Source organism: Equus caballus, chromosome 21 (genome assembly GCF_041296265.1).
Source record: "Equus caballus isolate H_3958 breed thoroughbred chromosome 21, TB-T2T, whole genome shotgun sequence".
NCBI lineage: Eukaryota > Metazoa > Chordata > Mammalia > Perissodactyla > Equidae > Equus > Equus caballus.
The window spans coordinates 32,951,450-32,965,842 of NC_091704.1; the positions used below are offsets into that span (position 1 = coordinate 32,951,450).

The 14,393-nt window shown below is 39.8% G+C and overlaps 1 protein-coding gene across 10 annotated transcripts in view; it reads left to right on the forward strand.

The window, feature by feature from the left end:
* ARL15 (ADP ribosylation factor like GTPase 15) overlaps nucleotides 1-14,393 on the forward strand; it is a 401,584-nt gene that overhangs the window by 188,986 nt on the left and 198,205 nt on the right. For all 10 annotated transcript variants that reach the window (XM_070246276.1, XM_001494370.6, XM_070246269.1 and 7 more), the window contains one exon: nucleotides 12,754-12,962. In XM_070246276.1, the coding sequence (XP_070102377.1) occupies nucleotides 12,754-12,962 (209 nt within the window). The remainder of the gene's footprint in view (nucleotides 1-12,753; nucleotides 12,963-14,393) is intronic.

Below are 14,393 nucleotides of genomic sequence, written 5' to 3' on the forward strand. Positions count from 1 at the left end.
CTACTTGCCTCTTGAGATAATTGGAGACATCCCAGAGCATCAAAGACAGAAGGTTAGCAATTATTGATTTAGTGATGTAGTTGTGTGTGAAGAAATCTGTTTAATGGTATATGTGATGTAGTGGGCTAATCTTGCTTTAGTATCTAGTAATGGCGTAAAAAAGGAAGTCTGATTACCTTAAGATAACATTTTAATGATTCATTCATCCAGCGTTGGTTATAGAGACCATTCATTGGGAATTGTTTGAAGTGGAGTGATCGTGTCACTCGCATCCCCTTTATAAATGGCAGTTTTAAAGCACACAGGGAAAGCTTACCTAAGAGAACAGACAAAAAGGACTGCCATCCTTTAAAAAGAAGCTCCGAGACAAGAAGAGTGTTTGTGTAAGACAAGAATTATGAAAGGAAGGGAGGGAACGAGGCAGGGTATTTTAAACTATATAAAAATCTGAGACTGCTTATACTGAAATCCATGGACGGATAATCCACATATTCATTCTTGCGTTCGCTTATTAATTGACTTAATATTGAATGCCTGCTGTGTGCCAGAGTCTGCGTAGACACCTGGAGACACAGTGGTGAACACACCCAGCAAGGAGGCTCTTGGAAATATTTAGCAAAGTGGATTGGTAGGGCTATGGAGACAGTACCTGGTGAAACTGGTATGCTTACATAAAAGCTACGAAAAAGCTGTGAGAAAGTGGGTAATAAACAGTTGCAAGAATTCCTGAGAGGAAGAGCCCATTTTGTCCTTAGATATATTTGCTTTCTTCCTATTCATAATCCAACCACGTTTTATTTAAAAGTGGCCCTTGGCAGAAAAAGAGAAAAAAAAAGAGCCCTTGCCTAGAAATGGCAGTCCCTGCTTTAACCCGTACTTCCTGACCGCTCACCACTGCAGCCATGTGACCCCCTGAAAAAAATGCACCAATTTTTGATTGTCTACATGTTTATAACAAAAGGGAGGGAAAGATAAAGTATAATAATAGCTTTGTGTATGTGTGTATATATACCATATGTCAGCCTTTGTACACCACATCATCTCCTAAAGGTATACACACACACATAAGAGCAGTGTGTATTAGTGATCAATTTGGGTTTTTTCATCATATAAAATATATAGTGTCACCTTAATATTAAATTGATAATTCACACTCTTTCTTTAAAAATCTAGCTGAGGACAGTTGTGCTAAAGGAACGTACATATTCATCTGAAGGGGAGAAACCTCTTTTTTGGTGTTAGAGGTGGGAAGAAATTGAGAAACATAAAGTACTAGAGGCTGTAGGAGATACAGGTTATAGACAAAAGTTACTGGAAAAGAAGGGTCCAGCCCAAATAAAAACTTGGTTTAGTTTTATAACATGGCCATATTGGAAATTGCAGAGGAACCTATTCTCCTCTGCCTGTTCCTTTCAGCGCCTGGTAGACTTTTACTTCCAAACCTTGGAACTCAGGCTAGTTCAGTAGTTCAGAAAGTTATAGGCTTAAATGGTGGCCAGAAAATAATAGTTAACACTTAATGGACGTTTAGAATATTCCAAGCACTATGCCAAATGAATTATCTCATTTAATCTCTACAGTCCTATCAGGGTACCTAAGTATTGTTATTTTCTCCCTTTTATTGAAAAGGAAACCAAAGCTATGTTATCCTAGGTCACTAAGATGGCATGTAGCAGAACGAGGTTTTGAACCCAGTGACTCTGGCTTCAGAGTCCATGCTGTCAGTCACTCTGCTGTCACACTTTCTGTCAGAGCTAGCCTGTCTGTTAGGGCTGAACCCAACTCCAATGCATTGGCTTGTTTTCAAGGAAAATTGTGTACCAAAATCTGAAAAAATTAGAACCTTCCAAGAGGTTTGGAACATATCTAATCCCCAAGCTGACAGCTGCCCATATTTATTTGTGATTTGTAAAGTACATTGACTGGTCCAGTTACATAATTTAAACTATAATGTATATTAGCTTATGTACATTATTAAATTAAACATTGGTGTCAATTCCCTGAAGTCTAGACTGATCCTTTGCCATTCGCTATTTTAAGCATAAGCCTAAACATGGATCCTGACTGTTCTGTAATCAATAGGATGACAAAAAAACAGAACAACGAGAATAGTCCACAAAAAGACTTAAGTCTCCATTTAGGAGTTGTGATAAGCTTTTCCATCAAGAATAGCATAGATCAGGGCCAGCCCCGTGGCCAAGTGGTTAAGTTTGTGTGCTCTGCTTTGGCGGCCCAGGATTTCACGGGTTCGAATCCAGGGCATGGACATGGCACTGCTCGTCAGGCCACACTGAGGCGGCGTCCCACATGCCACAACTAGAAGGACCCACAACTAAAATATACGACTATGTACTGGGAGGATTTGGGGAGAAAAAGCAGAAAAAAAAGAAGATTGGCAACAGTTGTTAGCTCAGGTGCCAATCTTTAAAAAAAAAAAAAGAATAACAGAGTGTTAAAGGAAGAAAAGGGAAATATGGGTGAGATCAAGTAAATACGGTAGAACAAGCAGAATTCTCTTAAGGTTTTATTACATAAGTAGGTTATATAGCAATCACTTGTTCTGAGGTCAAATTAGTCACCAAGGAGAAATTCCACTTAGAGTGAGAGACTAAAATTCTACCTATGAGTGTCAGGGTTAGAGTCTGTGACTGTGTTCTTTATTGCTATATAAGATGAGACATTAGATGCTCTTCAACTTTTTCTGTGGGCTGTGACTGTGTTAAATTAGAATCTCATGTTATCTCTGACAATTTAGTCTCACGGTAAGTTCAAGTTTTCAAGAGAAAGAAATGCTAGTAGGGAGAAATGGCAAGCTGTGCTAGAATGCCATAGCATTTCCACCGCACTAGAAGATCTTATTTCACCCTGAGTATGTAACAAACATCTTCCGCTTCAACCAGAAAATTCCCATTTTGGCTCTTCCCAATTTGTTGCTTGGGTCAATGGCAATTTCAACAAAATTGTTCCCATCCCAGCTTGTCTAGCCTGGCCACCTGCTTTTCTAGGATACTACGAACACGCTTTGCTTTTTGTGTTGTGCCACTAGCTCAGGAATTTGCTTCTTAGTAAACATTTGGAGCTATGCAAATTGTGATCACCTTGGGGTTTGTGGGTCTTCTAGGGAGTCAGTCCTTGGCTTTGGTAAGAGCACAGAAGGGAACATTTCTCCAGAACTTGTCCCACAGCTATTTCTTTCTGTGCTTTCACTTTCTCATGGCTCTTGGTTCTGTTGGGCGTCAGGACAAGCTAAAGGATCACAAGTAGGATAAGATCAACAAGGATCACAAAAGGTAAAGGGTAATGCTCTTGCATTTTTAGTACAGTGCTTAGCACATGCTGCATTATGGGCTGCACATTTCCAAATACTAGAAAGGCTAAGCAATAAACAGTGAAGTTTAAGTGTACATGTGTTTTAAAAAAAATTTTAAATTTCAAATGTTGAGATTCCTTGCAGAACTTGGTATGTGCCAGAAACATAAAAGTTACATGCTAATAACTATAAACACACAATCTACCACCATCAACCAAAAAGATAGAGTATTTCTGTATCATGGAACAGTTTATTAGGTAAATTCCCCATTCTGCATTTGAGGAATCTGAATAAATATTTTATAAAAGATTAATCAATTTATTTTGAAAAAAATACTGATTGAGTTCCCACTACGTGTAAGACTTTGTGTTGGATGCATTCAGAGTATAGAGATGAACAAGACACGTGAAATGCACAAAACTCCCATAAGGCTCTCTCGGTCTAACCAGGAAGGTGAAATATGCATTCAGATAACTATGCTGCAGGGTGGAAAGTGTTATGAGCAGAACCAAGAGAAATAGACTGAAAGTTTTCTGAGAAATTATTTCTAGCTGGAAGATCATGGAAGGCTTGGTGGAATAGGTGGCATTTGATCTGGCCCTTGAAAGGCATGTAGTGATGTGGGTGTGCAAGAGCTGAGGGCAGAACCAGCATGGTAGGAGCTCCAGGCAGAGGGGGTAACACAGAAGCATGAAAGTGAAAAGCCTGCATCTGGTCCAGAAGAGCAAAAGTATTTCTGGAGTATATAAGGAGAGTAATGGAGAAATGCTGGAGGAATGGCCAATTGGAGCCAGATCATGGAGAACTATAAATGCTAAATAAAGTAGTTTGGGAATTTCAAGTTATAGGCATTGAATATTTTTGAGCAGAGTGGTGATATAATTTGAGCTAGTTTTCTGGACAAGTATTAGTAATTTAATTGGAACACTTTATAAATATCTGTTTGTTAATATCACCACCAATCTCATCACTGAGAAGCTGTCAAGCTCACAATGGTGGAAACAAGTTTCCAAAATTCTAGTTTTTGCTTGAAAACAAATTTTATCATTGACAACAAATACTATCAGTTGTTTTCCTTAAAGTTATAGGCTTCCATTTTTTTTCTTCTTTGAGGAAGATTATCCCTGAGCTAACATCCACTGCAAATCCTCCTCTTTTTGCTGAGGAAGATTGGCCCTGAGCTAACACCTGTGCCCATCTTCCTCTGTTTTATGTGTGGACACCTACCTCAGCATGGCTTGATAAGCAGTGCGTAGGGCCACCTGGGATTCAAATCGGTGAACCCCAGGCTACCGAAGCAGAGTGCACAAACTTAACCACTACACCACCAGGCCTGCCCCTACATATTCATTTTTGAGAAAATGTCTATCAAATACTCAAGCCTGAATAATCATACTTGGTCAGTGGAAATTTCCGGTGAAAATGGAGTTCCACGAAAAGAAAAGTGACTAGCTTAGCTCACAACTCAATTGCACAGGTGCTAATCCTCAAAACAACCGAGTGCTTTGGTATGGAGCAAAAACGCTCTGCCTGCTTCTCATTTAGTCACACAGAATATTTAAAAAGGACATGTTCAAGATGTAATTTAATAAAACTAAGAATTTTTACCGCTTTAGCAAGTTCATTCTTAGGTGAAACTAGATTTTTCCCCCCTGAAGATATGTGGTGGTCAAGGATACAGTGACTGTTAGTTTGATGCTGGTACTTCTGTTCATGTTAAGTTACCAGCAGTTTTATTCACCTTTCACCATCAGTGAAAATGTCAACATAGTAGAAATAGCATATAATGTCTTAGTATAATTATGAGAATAGTGTTCATCTCTGGGGCCTCCTGATTGGCTCTCGAAGAGCACCCTTGGTGAACTGTTGCTTAATGTTGGCAGACTTACTGGCTATCTTCTGCCCCAAAGTATATGGACATTGCTTAAACTAAGTCTTGGATTTCTACTTCCACATAATAATAATTATACTTTTTGTGCTCTTTGCTCCTGAGCCAACAGCTGGTCAAATGGCCTAAACTGACATTTATATGCTATTTTAGGGGGTGGCTGAAGGAGGCCCTGTTGGTGTCCCACCATAACCCCCTTTTTATGGGCACCAGACTGATTTTCAACAGCCCATTCCTTGGCTTTTTTGCCTGGGAGTGTTCTCTGGCCGCGGGAGCCTGGTTTGCCTGAGTGCCTTGGGCAAGCTGGAAGTGCCGGGAAATTAATGCCCAGCCTTCCTACACAGTCCTCAACCAACCACTAATGGGAGGAAGGTGGATGAAAACCCACTGCTTCACCCTTAGTGCCTGGCTCCCAGAGTTCCAGCACAATTAAGCTTACCCACAGTGGTAGCTGGCTGGATAACTCTCCTTTTGTGAGTCGTCTCTCCCTGTTTCAGTCTCCCACTCTGCCACCAGTATTTCCTGCATTCACCTCTCAAGTGAACCGTTTGCACTGGGGGGATCCAAAATAAGGCAGAACCTATTTGTTTACATGTTCCCTTTGCTGACTGTCTTATAGACTTTAGGAGAAGGAAGAACGTTCTTTTTCTTCCTTCCCCACATTTTCTAATGGTAAATTTTGAATAAATATAGGAATATCTTAATAAATCTTTTTCAATCTATGCAGCCATATGTCTAGGGGTGTGTAGGGTATTTGTTTATTCATTTTTAAGGTTTATGAAATCTGCAGACTTGGCAGTTTGGGACTAGAGGAAACTCAGGTACGGGTAGGTAGTACTGTCCACTGTAAGTGTTAACAGGCAGTGGGTAGTAGACCAGGTCCTTAAGCGAGGCAAGACTACTCCAGGTAGCGAGCCGCGGGTCTCTATAGTAATTCTCCCCTAACTGCTGTGTCAAGCCTAGACTCTGCCTAGCTTACAAAGCCATCCATCTTCTGTTTTCACACTAGCCATTTACTTGTCACTGGCTCACACTTCATATTTCATGCTCATTCAGTCTTCATTCTGCAACCCCCTCCATTCCTAATTTCCTCTTAGTTTATGGTCCCAGCTGCACCCTCCCCACTAGAATGCCTTTTTTCAGCTTCTCCCCAATATCATTCTTAACCATTTAAAGCCCATGGACACATGTCTTTAACATGCCCACTCATGCACATAGAACATTCCATTCGTTCCCATTTCATTGGAGGCTCTTATACTCTCTGGGAAGCAGTGCCATGTAGTAGAAAAGGACACATGGTCTTTGGAATCAGACGGTCCAAAATTTGAATTGTAGATCTGCCATATAAATCTAAATAGCTGGACGTGGAACAAGGTGCTATCCTCTCTGTTCCAATTTCTCCATCCGTTAAATGAGGATACAAAGTCCTAAAAGGTTAAATGAGATGATGTGTATAAACACTTAGAAGGTTAACTGTAGGTTGGGGGATAGATGATGACTATATGTTAATCATCTTTGTTTCCTACGTGGGTGTTCACAGCACATCTCACTGTGAGTCTGGGGACCTTGGTCTCCTCCAGCTCAACAGTTTACCCACTGTTTAGTGGTGGATTTCCTTCCTTCATGCAGACCAAATTTTTGTGTTTCATAAAGAACTTACCAGCTCTGATTTTTCTAACAGTTCTTTCCTTATCTAAAATAAAGTGTTTTTTGACTCACTGAAAAGCAAAGTGGGACAATAAATCTCCCTTCAGAGAACTTGACTTTTAATCTTTACATTTTTATACTTTGATCATTTGGGGAGGGTTTAATTTCAGATATTTTGGCTTTTTCTTTTTGGTTGAAGTGGGAAGTCCATAATAAAATTTTGAGTTTGGATATATATGTCCTAGTCATCCTGAATTCTTAGCATTCCAATTTTTAAAAACAGTTTGTCTGTTTTGTAGAAGATGAAAAGACCAAGACCCCATAGATGGGAGGGGTAAAGAAGCACTACAATTACTACTTTTCTCTCCCTTCTCCTTTCCTGCTCTTCAGACATTTTCTCCCTGTGCTGGAAACCATTCTTCTTAAAGTATTACTGCTGAGGTATTCTTTGTTCCGAGGATATATCCTTCACTAAGATTCGAAGACTCATTACTTACAATTCAAGCTCTCCAAAATTGACTCCATCTATGGGTCTCCAATCCCCTTACATTTCCCAGAGGGAAATTACTCTTACCCTCTTGCATTTTTTTAGGAATGTAGTAAGAAGATGGAAAGAGGAGACAGTCTGGACTTCTCATCCTGACTCTGTCTGCTATCACAGGGTGGCTGACAGCAGTGGAGGCGCTCGTCCTGGTTAGCCTGTCCTATAGTCCTTTGGTGCAAACCATCTTTGGATAGGGGTGACTGCACCTGCCCCAGACCAGCAAGGCTATGTGCTTTTCCTTTCAGAGACAGGATTAACTATCTGCTCATTCGGTCCATTTTAGCTCATTAGGTCCACCTTTCAAAGAACAGCTCTTTTAGGGAACTTATTCATAGCCTTTTAATTTAACACAAGGGAACTCTAAGCATCTTTTTGGCTGCAAATAACAAAATAGTCATCTACAATTGGCTTGAATAGTAGGCATTTGCTCTGCTCACAGAGTAAGGAGTCCTTATAATGTAGGTGGTTGGTTCTCCTGCTCAGCGGTACTCTAACGGACCCAGGCTCTTTCTGTCCTCCCATGGCGACATCCTCAGTGTGTTGGTATGTCTCCTTCAGTGTTGCTAGAAGGCTAATGCTGTTCACAACATCACCTTATCACCTAATGAAATCTAAACACTAGAAGAGAGCAGCTCTTTTTGGGCATCTATCTTTTTATTGAAGAGCAAATTCACTTCCAGAAGCTCCCAGCAGACCTTCGTTGAGTCCCAGTTCACCGGGACTGAATCCTTTGTCCATGCTGCAAGAGCAAAGGGCTGGAAAAATGAGTAGCTGGCATTTTTAACCTCTATAAGGGCAGGCTGGCTGCTAGTAAAGAATGTGATTACTATGAAGACTGAAATTTTTTTTTTTAGGAAGATTAGCCCTGAGCTAACTACTGCCAATCCTCCTCTTTTTGCTAAGGAAGACTGGCCCTGAGCTAACATCTGTGCCCATCTTCCTCCATTTTATACATGGGACGCCCACCACAGTGTGGCTTTTTGCCAAGCAGTGCCATGTCTGCACCCAGGATCTGAACCAGCGAACCCTGGGTCGTGGAGAAGTGGAACCTGTGAACTTAACCACTGCACCACTGGGCTGGCCCCTGAAGACTGAAATTTTTATCTGTTTCATTTACTACTGTGTCCCCAGCACCTGGGATGGTGCCAGGTGCTCAGTAAATATATGTTAGATGAAGGAATTAGTGAATATTGAGAGAATGTTGTTGAAGTCCAAAGTGTGCTGTGGAAATGAACCTGCGCAATGAGGACACGTTATGCTCCTGTCTTCTCTCTACTCTTGTTGTAGTGCCTTGAACCAAGCTCTTGTGGTTGATTGGTTCTCAGAATGAACTCTTAGATTCCCAAGGGCTTCTTACAACTTGTAGTAAGGTAGTATTGGACCTTGGGTAATCAGGAGGTTTGGGAACACCCTCCACCCAACCTCTCTACTGTTAAGACAACTCCTTTGTTTTTTAATCAAAATACAACAATTTAAGCCACACAGAGCACACAATTTTCAGTCATTAGGATAAGAGTGGCCTTAGACTGCTGTTAGCTGTGATTTCCTGTGTTTGTTACTCCTCTTGGATTTGGTTTGTGGGTTGGGAATGTTGGGAATGTGGGCATCAAACAGGTGTTCCTGACTTTCCCGATGAGGCTCCCTTCTCAAAGCACCTGGCCGCTGGGTTGATGACACATCCATTTCTCATTTTAATCTGGTGACTAAACTGAGGTCCACTCAGCTGGACCGAACAACTGTAGATCCCTCTTCACCCCGTTCCTGATTTCCTCAGCCTCAGTCTGAGTTTAGGCGGCTGCTGACTGAAGCTGTTTTGCAGGAGTGAACTGGAATTTAGAATTCCAATCTCGGTGGTTGTGATGAAAGTTAGAAATGCTAAGATTGGGCAGATGACTATGTAGCAGGAAATTAAAGAGGTCTTTTCACTATTAATAATAACATTTTATTCATATATTATGCTATATAGGAGACATTTTTAAAACTTATGGTATTTCTCTTTGGGTTTGTTTCATCCACCAACACAGTCATTGGCCTTATTGTCATTTCATCTCACTATTTTCAGGTGCCTTATGTGCTTCTAAATGTGGCAGGTGAAAATAGTTTCTTGTTGAAGGAGATGACCTCATGAATTGGATTTCCAGTATGTTCCATGTATTTCCAATGGACAAGTTCCATTAAAATATGCAACCAGTAACCAGAGCTAAGAGGAATAATGTGGAGGAATAAAAGAAATTTAAAAATTTTAAATATTTCTTATAGGTCCTAGCTCAGTGACTTGTACAGAATAGGTGCTTAATAACTATTCATTGAATTTATTGGTTGGGAAGTGTTCTTGGACGTGTTCCCACTGTGAGCATTATATATGTATAGGCACTTAGGTAATTTTTATTCTAACAGGTTCGTTTCTTTCCCCCTCTTAGCTTTTGTGGTGTAGAGTTCTTTATTTAGTTTCATTACCTTCCTGGTCAATGATCCTTCTATTTCAATCACATTAGACGTAAATATATTTTTATTTATGCCAAGGTGTGTAACCTTGGGCACATTATGTAATTGTTTTGTGTCTTGGTTTCTTTACTGATAAAATGAGAGTGATAACAGTATCTACCTCATAAGACTGTCATGGGTAAATGAGTTAATACATGTAAAATACTTAGTACAACCAATATTTATTTCAGGACTTCACTTGGTCAATTGCAACTATTATCTGGCTATGGATACAAAAATTCAGCAAACTCAATGAAAGCATTCTGTAAGCATTAATGAGGTCTGTAGAATTTACAATAAAGTATATTGCATGTATTCTTATGTGAAAATTGTGTGCCACACATGCTTGATGTTAATAAAACTTATAATAAACGTATTACAGATGCATATGCACATGATATTTTTGTTGTTCTAAACATTTACTACCAGGTAACACTGCTTCTACTTTTGCTCCTCAAGTTTATGGATGGTTCTCCAGCATATGGATAATGTCTGGATGTAGTTTGTAGCAGATGCTATTGGTATCCTACCCAGATCTCCTTTACTGGGCCAGTGCATCCATCTCCCAGCTGCTGTGGGCATTGGCTGCTAATGACTCACACCTGTACCCTTCTCCAGAGGCCTGCCCTTGGCTGACAGTAATTGCCTCAACCATATATGTTTGGGAGATTATGAGATCACACCCCAACCCCCTCCTGTTCCCCAGGAGTGGCTCATAGCCAATGACTGTACAGGGTATAACAGCCCAGCCCTCTTGCCTTTGGACTGGATGACTTCTGTGGTTCAATCCCTGCTCTAGAGCTCCTCATCAGATCAAGCTTAGGCTAGGTTTCTGAAACCATGTCTTTGTCTAGCTCCTTCCCCCATTCTAGCTTGCTTCTTTCTCTCGGTTTCTCCCGACAGTGCTCTGTCTCTAATCAGGTATACAAGAAACACCTTCTCAGGCTCTGCATCTAGGGAACCTGACCTAAGATACTGCTAATCACAGTACCCCTGTTGTTTTCTTAGTTCCACCATCTCTTATGCAACTAATTCCCTACATTAAGTAATCTCTGGCTGAAATTTCCTCTCTCTCTTTCATTTTTTTGTTTTGTTTGGGTTTTTTTTTCTTTTGTTTTGTTTTCTTGGTTGGACTCTGCTTGATGTGCATCAACCTTGCTCATATCCCGTGCATTTACATATTTAAGGTTACTCAACATCAAATGCCTTTGATATTCTTATATACCTGATTATTGCAGTATAGTATTATGATAAATACCCCAGATTTTAGAATCTGAAAATTAGTGTCAAAGCCTGAGTCAATTACAGCTTCCTCTTAGGATTGTTGTAAGAATTATATGAGCTATTCTTTTGAAAACACTTAGCACTGTGCCTGGAACGTAGGAAGTGCTTAATAAATGGTAACTGTTTATTTATTGATATTACTGTTGAAGAGACTTGCCCGGTCTGGATGAGATGCCTCATCTCTTGCTCCCACAGCACCTAATGAGTCCCTCTATCACAGTGCTTTATTATGATGTATTATAATCTTTGTTTGTTTTCTATTTCTCCCAGAAAAATATGAGCTCATTATCATCCAGTGTTGTATTGGCTCTCTAGGGGAAGAAAATACCTGATAGATAGCTTTTGGGATTTCCATGGTGAAAATAGCCCCACCCTGTCCAATTTCAAGCTACCAATATGATGTCACTGAATGCAATGTTGGGAAGAGATGCATGCAATTGGCTCTTACCAGCCAGAGCACACCAACTCCAGTCACTTAGCACAGTCTATCCAACATAGGAGCTAGATGTTCGATAGATGACTCAGATGTAGTTATTAACTGGTTAGGACTTGATCATATGCACTAAATTGGTGAGATTCCTTGATGTCTAATTTTTGTTATATAACCAATAACTACCTCCCTCATACGTGTACACACACAAACAAATTGCTCATGCTAGTCATGAATCAAAGTAAAGGAAGTAGTTGTGATGACGGAGTGGGAAATGCCCTTGCCTTCCCTGGGCAGGCTGACTACTAACCGAGATGCAAATCTCAAGTTTGTGATTTATTAGATACATGAATGGGGATTAGCCGCGTCACCTCTCTTGGCCCCATTCTCCTCAGAGAGTTGGACTGAACAGTCTCTAAAGTTTCTTCTAGTCTCAAAATCCCTAAATCCTAATTAGTATATAATTTCATTTCCTCTTTCCCTCATTTTTCTCATTTCTGTAATGAACTTTGAGTTACACATGGTGCTGGATTTTGGAAATACAAAGAATAAGATATTGCCCTGGCTGATGAGAATCTCACTGTCTTCTGTATGAACATCCCATCGTATCAAGACCAGGAGTGTGCTCATTGCCAAATGGGGTTGTGCAAATGTACCAAAGGCCAAGATTGTAGTTCGTTACGAATTTCAGCACTTTGATATCTAAAGGTATTGTGCTAACAGTTTTAACTTTCTTGATGAACTTAAACAAGGCTACCTGATCAGCAAGCAATTCTTTTAGAAAAAGTCACCAAGATGATGGTAATGGTGCGGAGAAAAGCCTTGGTGAACCAAATAGATTACGCTCCTCTCTGAGGAGTGTACTTTATCCCAGACTACTAAGCAAAATCTCAAGGCATTCTTTTGAGTTTGCCTAAGAAGTATTATCCTGGTTCTTTCTCTCATATTTTGATAAGAGAGGCATGAAGAATGACTCAAACGTTTGTGTTCTCCTTCAAGGCCATATCCACCTATTGGCTCTAACGCCTTCTTTGTTCTCATCGACTTGTGATCTCTGCACTTAATTTTTAAAAGCCACATTGGTTTCCAATAGGAATTGCTGTTGGGAAGATTTTTCAGTTGCTGAAAGCTATTTTTAAAAAGAGACATTGTTTTGCTTTTGACAGGGGCCGATAACATCCGGAAATACTGGAGCCGCTACTACCAAGGATCTCAAGGGGTGATATTTGTATTAGACAGTGCCTCTTCAGAAGACGATTTAGAAACTGCTAGAAATGAACTGCACTCAGCTCTTCAGCACCCACAGTTATGCACTTTACCCTTTTTAATATTGGCCAACCATCAAGACAAGCCAGCGGCTCGATCCGTACAAGAGGTATGTCTCATTCACGTGACAACTCTGTCATTCTTGTTTGTTGTACTTTTGTGGCCATGTTGGAATCTGAAAAGGTGCCTATGATTAAGGATCTGCTGGTTATGCTGTTTTCAACATGAAACTTTAGTTTTCTGAGAAAACAGAAAACAGAAAACCCATACAGTCTAATAGAAGTTATTGTCTACATACCTAATGCCGTTTGGAGAGCACGAGTTGTTTTTTTAACTCTTTAGCACAAGTTAGAGGACGTATATGAATATTTTTCTGATCTGTTTTAAAGAGCTAAAGGCCTGGTTGTTTAACTTTTTTTTTTTTACTCCACCAGCTTATGTAGTTCATTCTTCTTTTCTCCATCTTTTCAAGGAATGCATCGTGCGTATTACCATTCATCACTTGCCCTCAAATGTCATGTTCTTGTCCCTCTGAAATGCTCACTGTTGACTAGAAGCAGTGCCTCCTGTTCTGTAATCAGTCAGGCTGAAAAGTGATGTCTTATCTTGCAAGTTCCATGCCACCAAATACGTTTTAATATGGACCCATTCTTTACCTTCCTCATTTAATTTCATTTCTTAGCTGTATCTCTCCTATAAAAGCATGAGACCAATTCTGGGCAAATAATCAGTGTCTCACTCAGCAGAGCTTCTGATTCATGGTACTAAGGCAATAGGATATGTGAGTAGTTTTTAAAACTTAGAGTAAATTTTAACCTAAGTACAGTGAAATCAAAACTTTTGATGTATTCCTTTACCTCTAACTTTCAGGGTATGTTTTCCCTCCTCCTTCAGAAAATTGTATGCTTCCTTCAGTGACTTTGAAATAAAATGATAATAGGAACGACACTGCACTTTAGTCTGAAAAATGGATGAGGAGCCAAGGATGGAACATGTTCTAACGCCAAACCTCCCTCACACTTAATGTAGGAGCCACAGGCAGACATCTTTGCTCCTGTGCCTGTCTTCCCACCTGTAAAATGAGAATAATGCGTTTTTTCCTGCTAAGTGAGTGAGATTAATTTGGATAATTCACTTTGAAGTTTAAAGTACTAAGTAGAAGAGATACCATATATAGAGAATTCTCATTTAAGCTTTGGAAAAATAGTAAAGAAGGCAAGAATTTCTTATTAAACAGACAGCTCATGTCTGTCTCTAGTTGCTTCATTCAGCCTTAAGTAGTTAGCACCTTTTTCCTTTTTAGCTTTTGTGAAATACCTTATAGATAATATTAGGTAATTAAGGTAAAAAATAGCAATACAAATCTATTCAGAGAATTATTAATGTGCAGATCTTTAGCATTGTAATTGTGGTGCCTTCCTGATCTGTGCTTAAAACCTTAGGTAAGTCTTTTAACTTCTCAGCACCAGTTTTTCTGTCTGCAGAATGGTTATAATAGTATATAATGATGGGTAGTTATGAAAGTTAGATTAGTTTATGA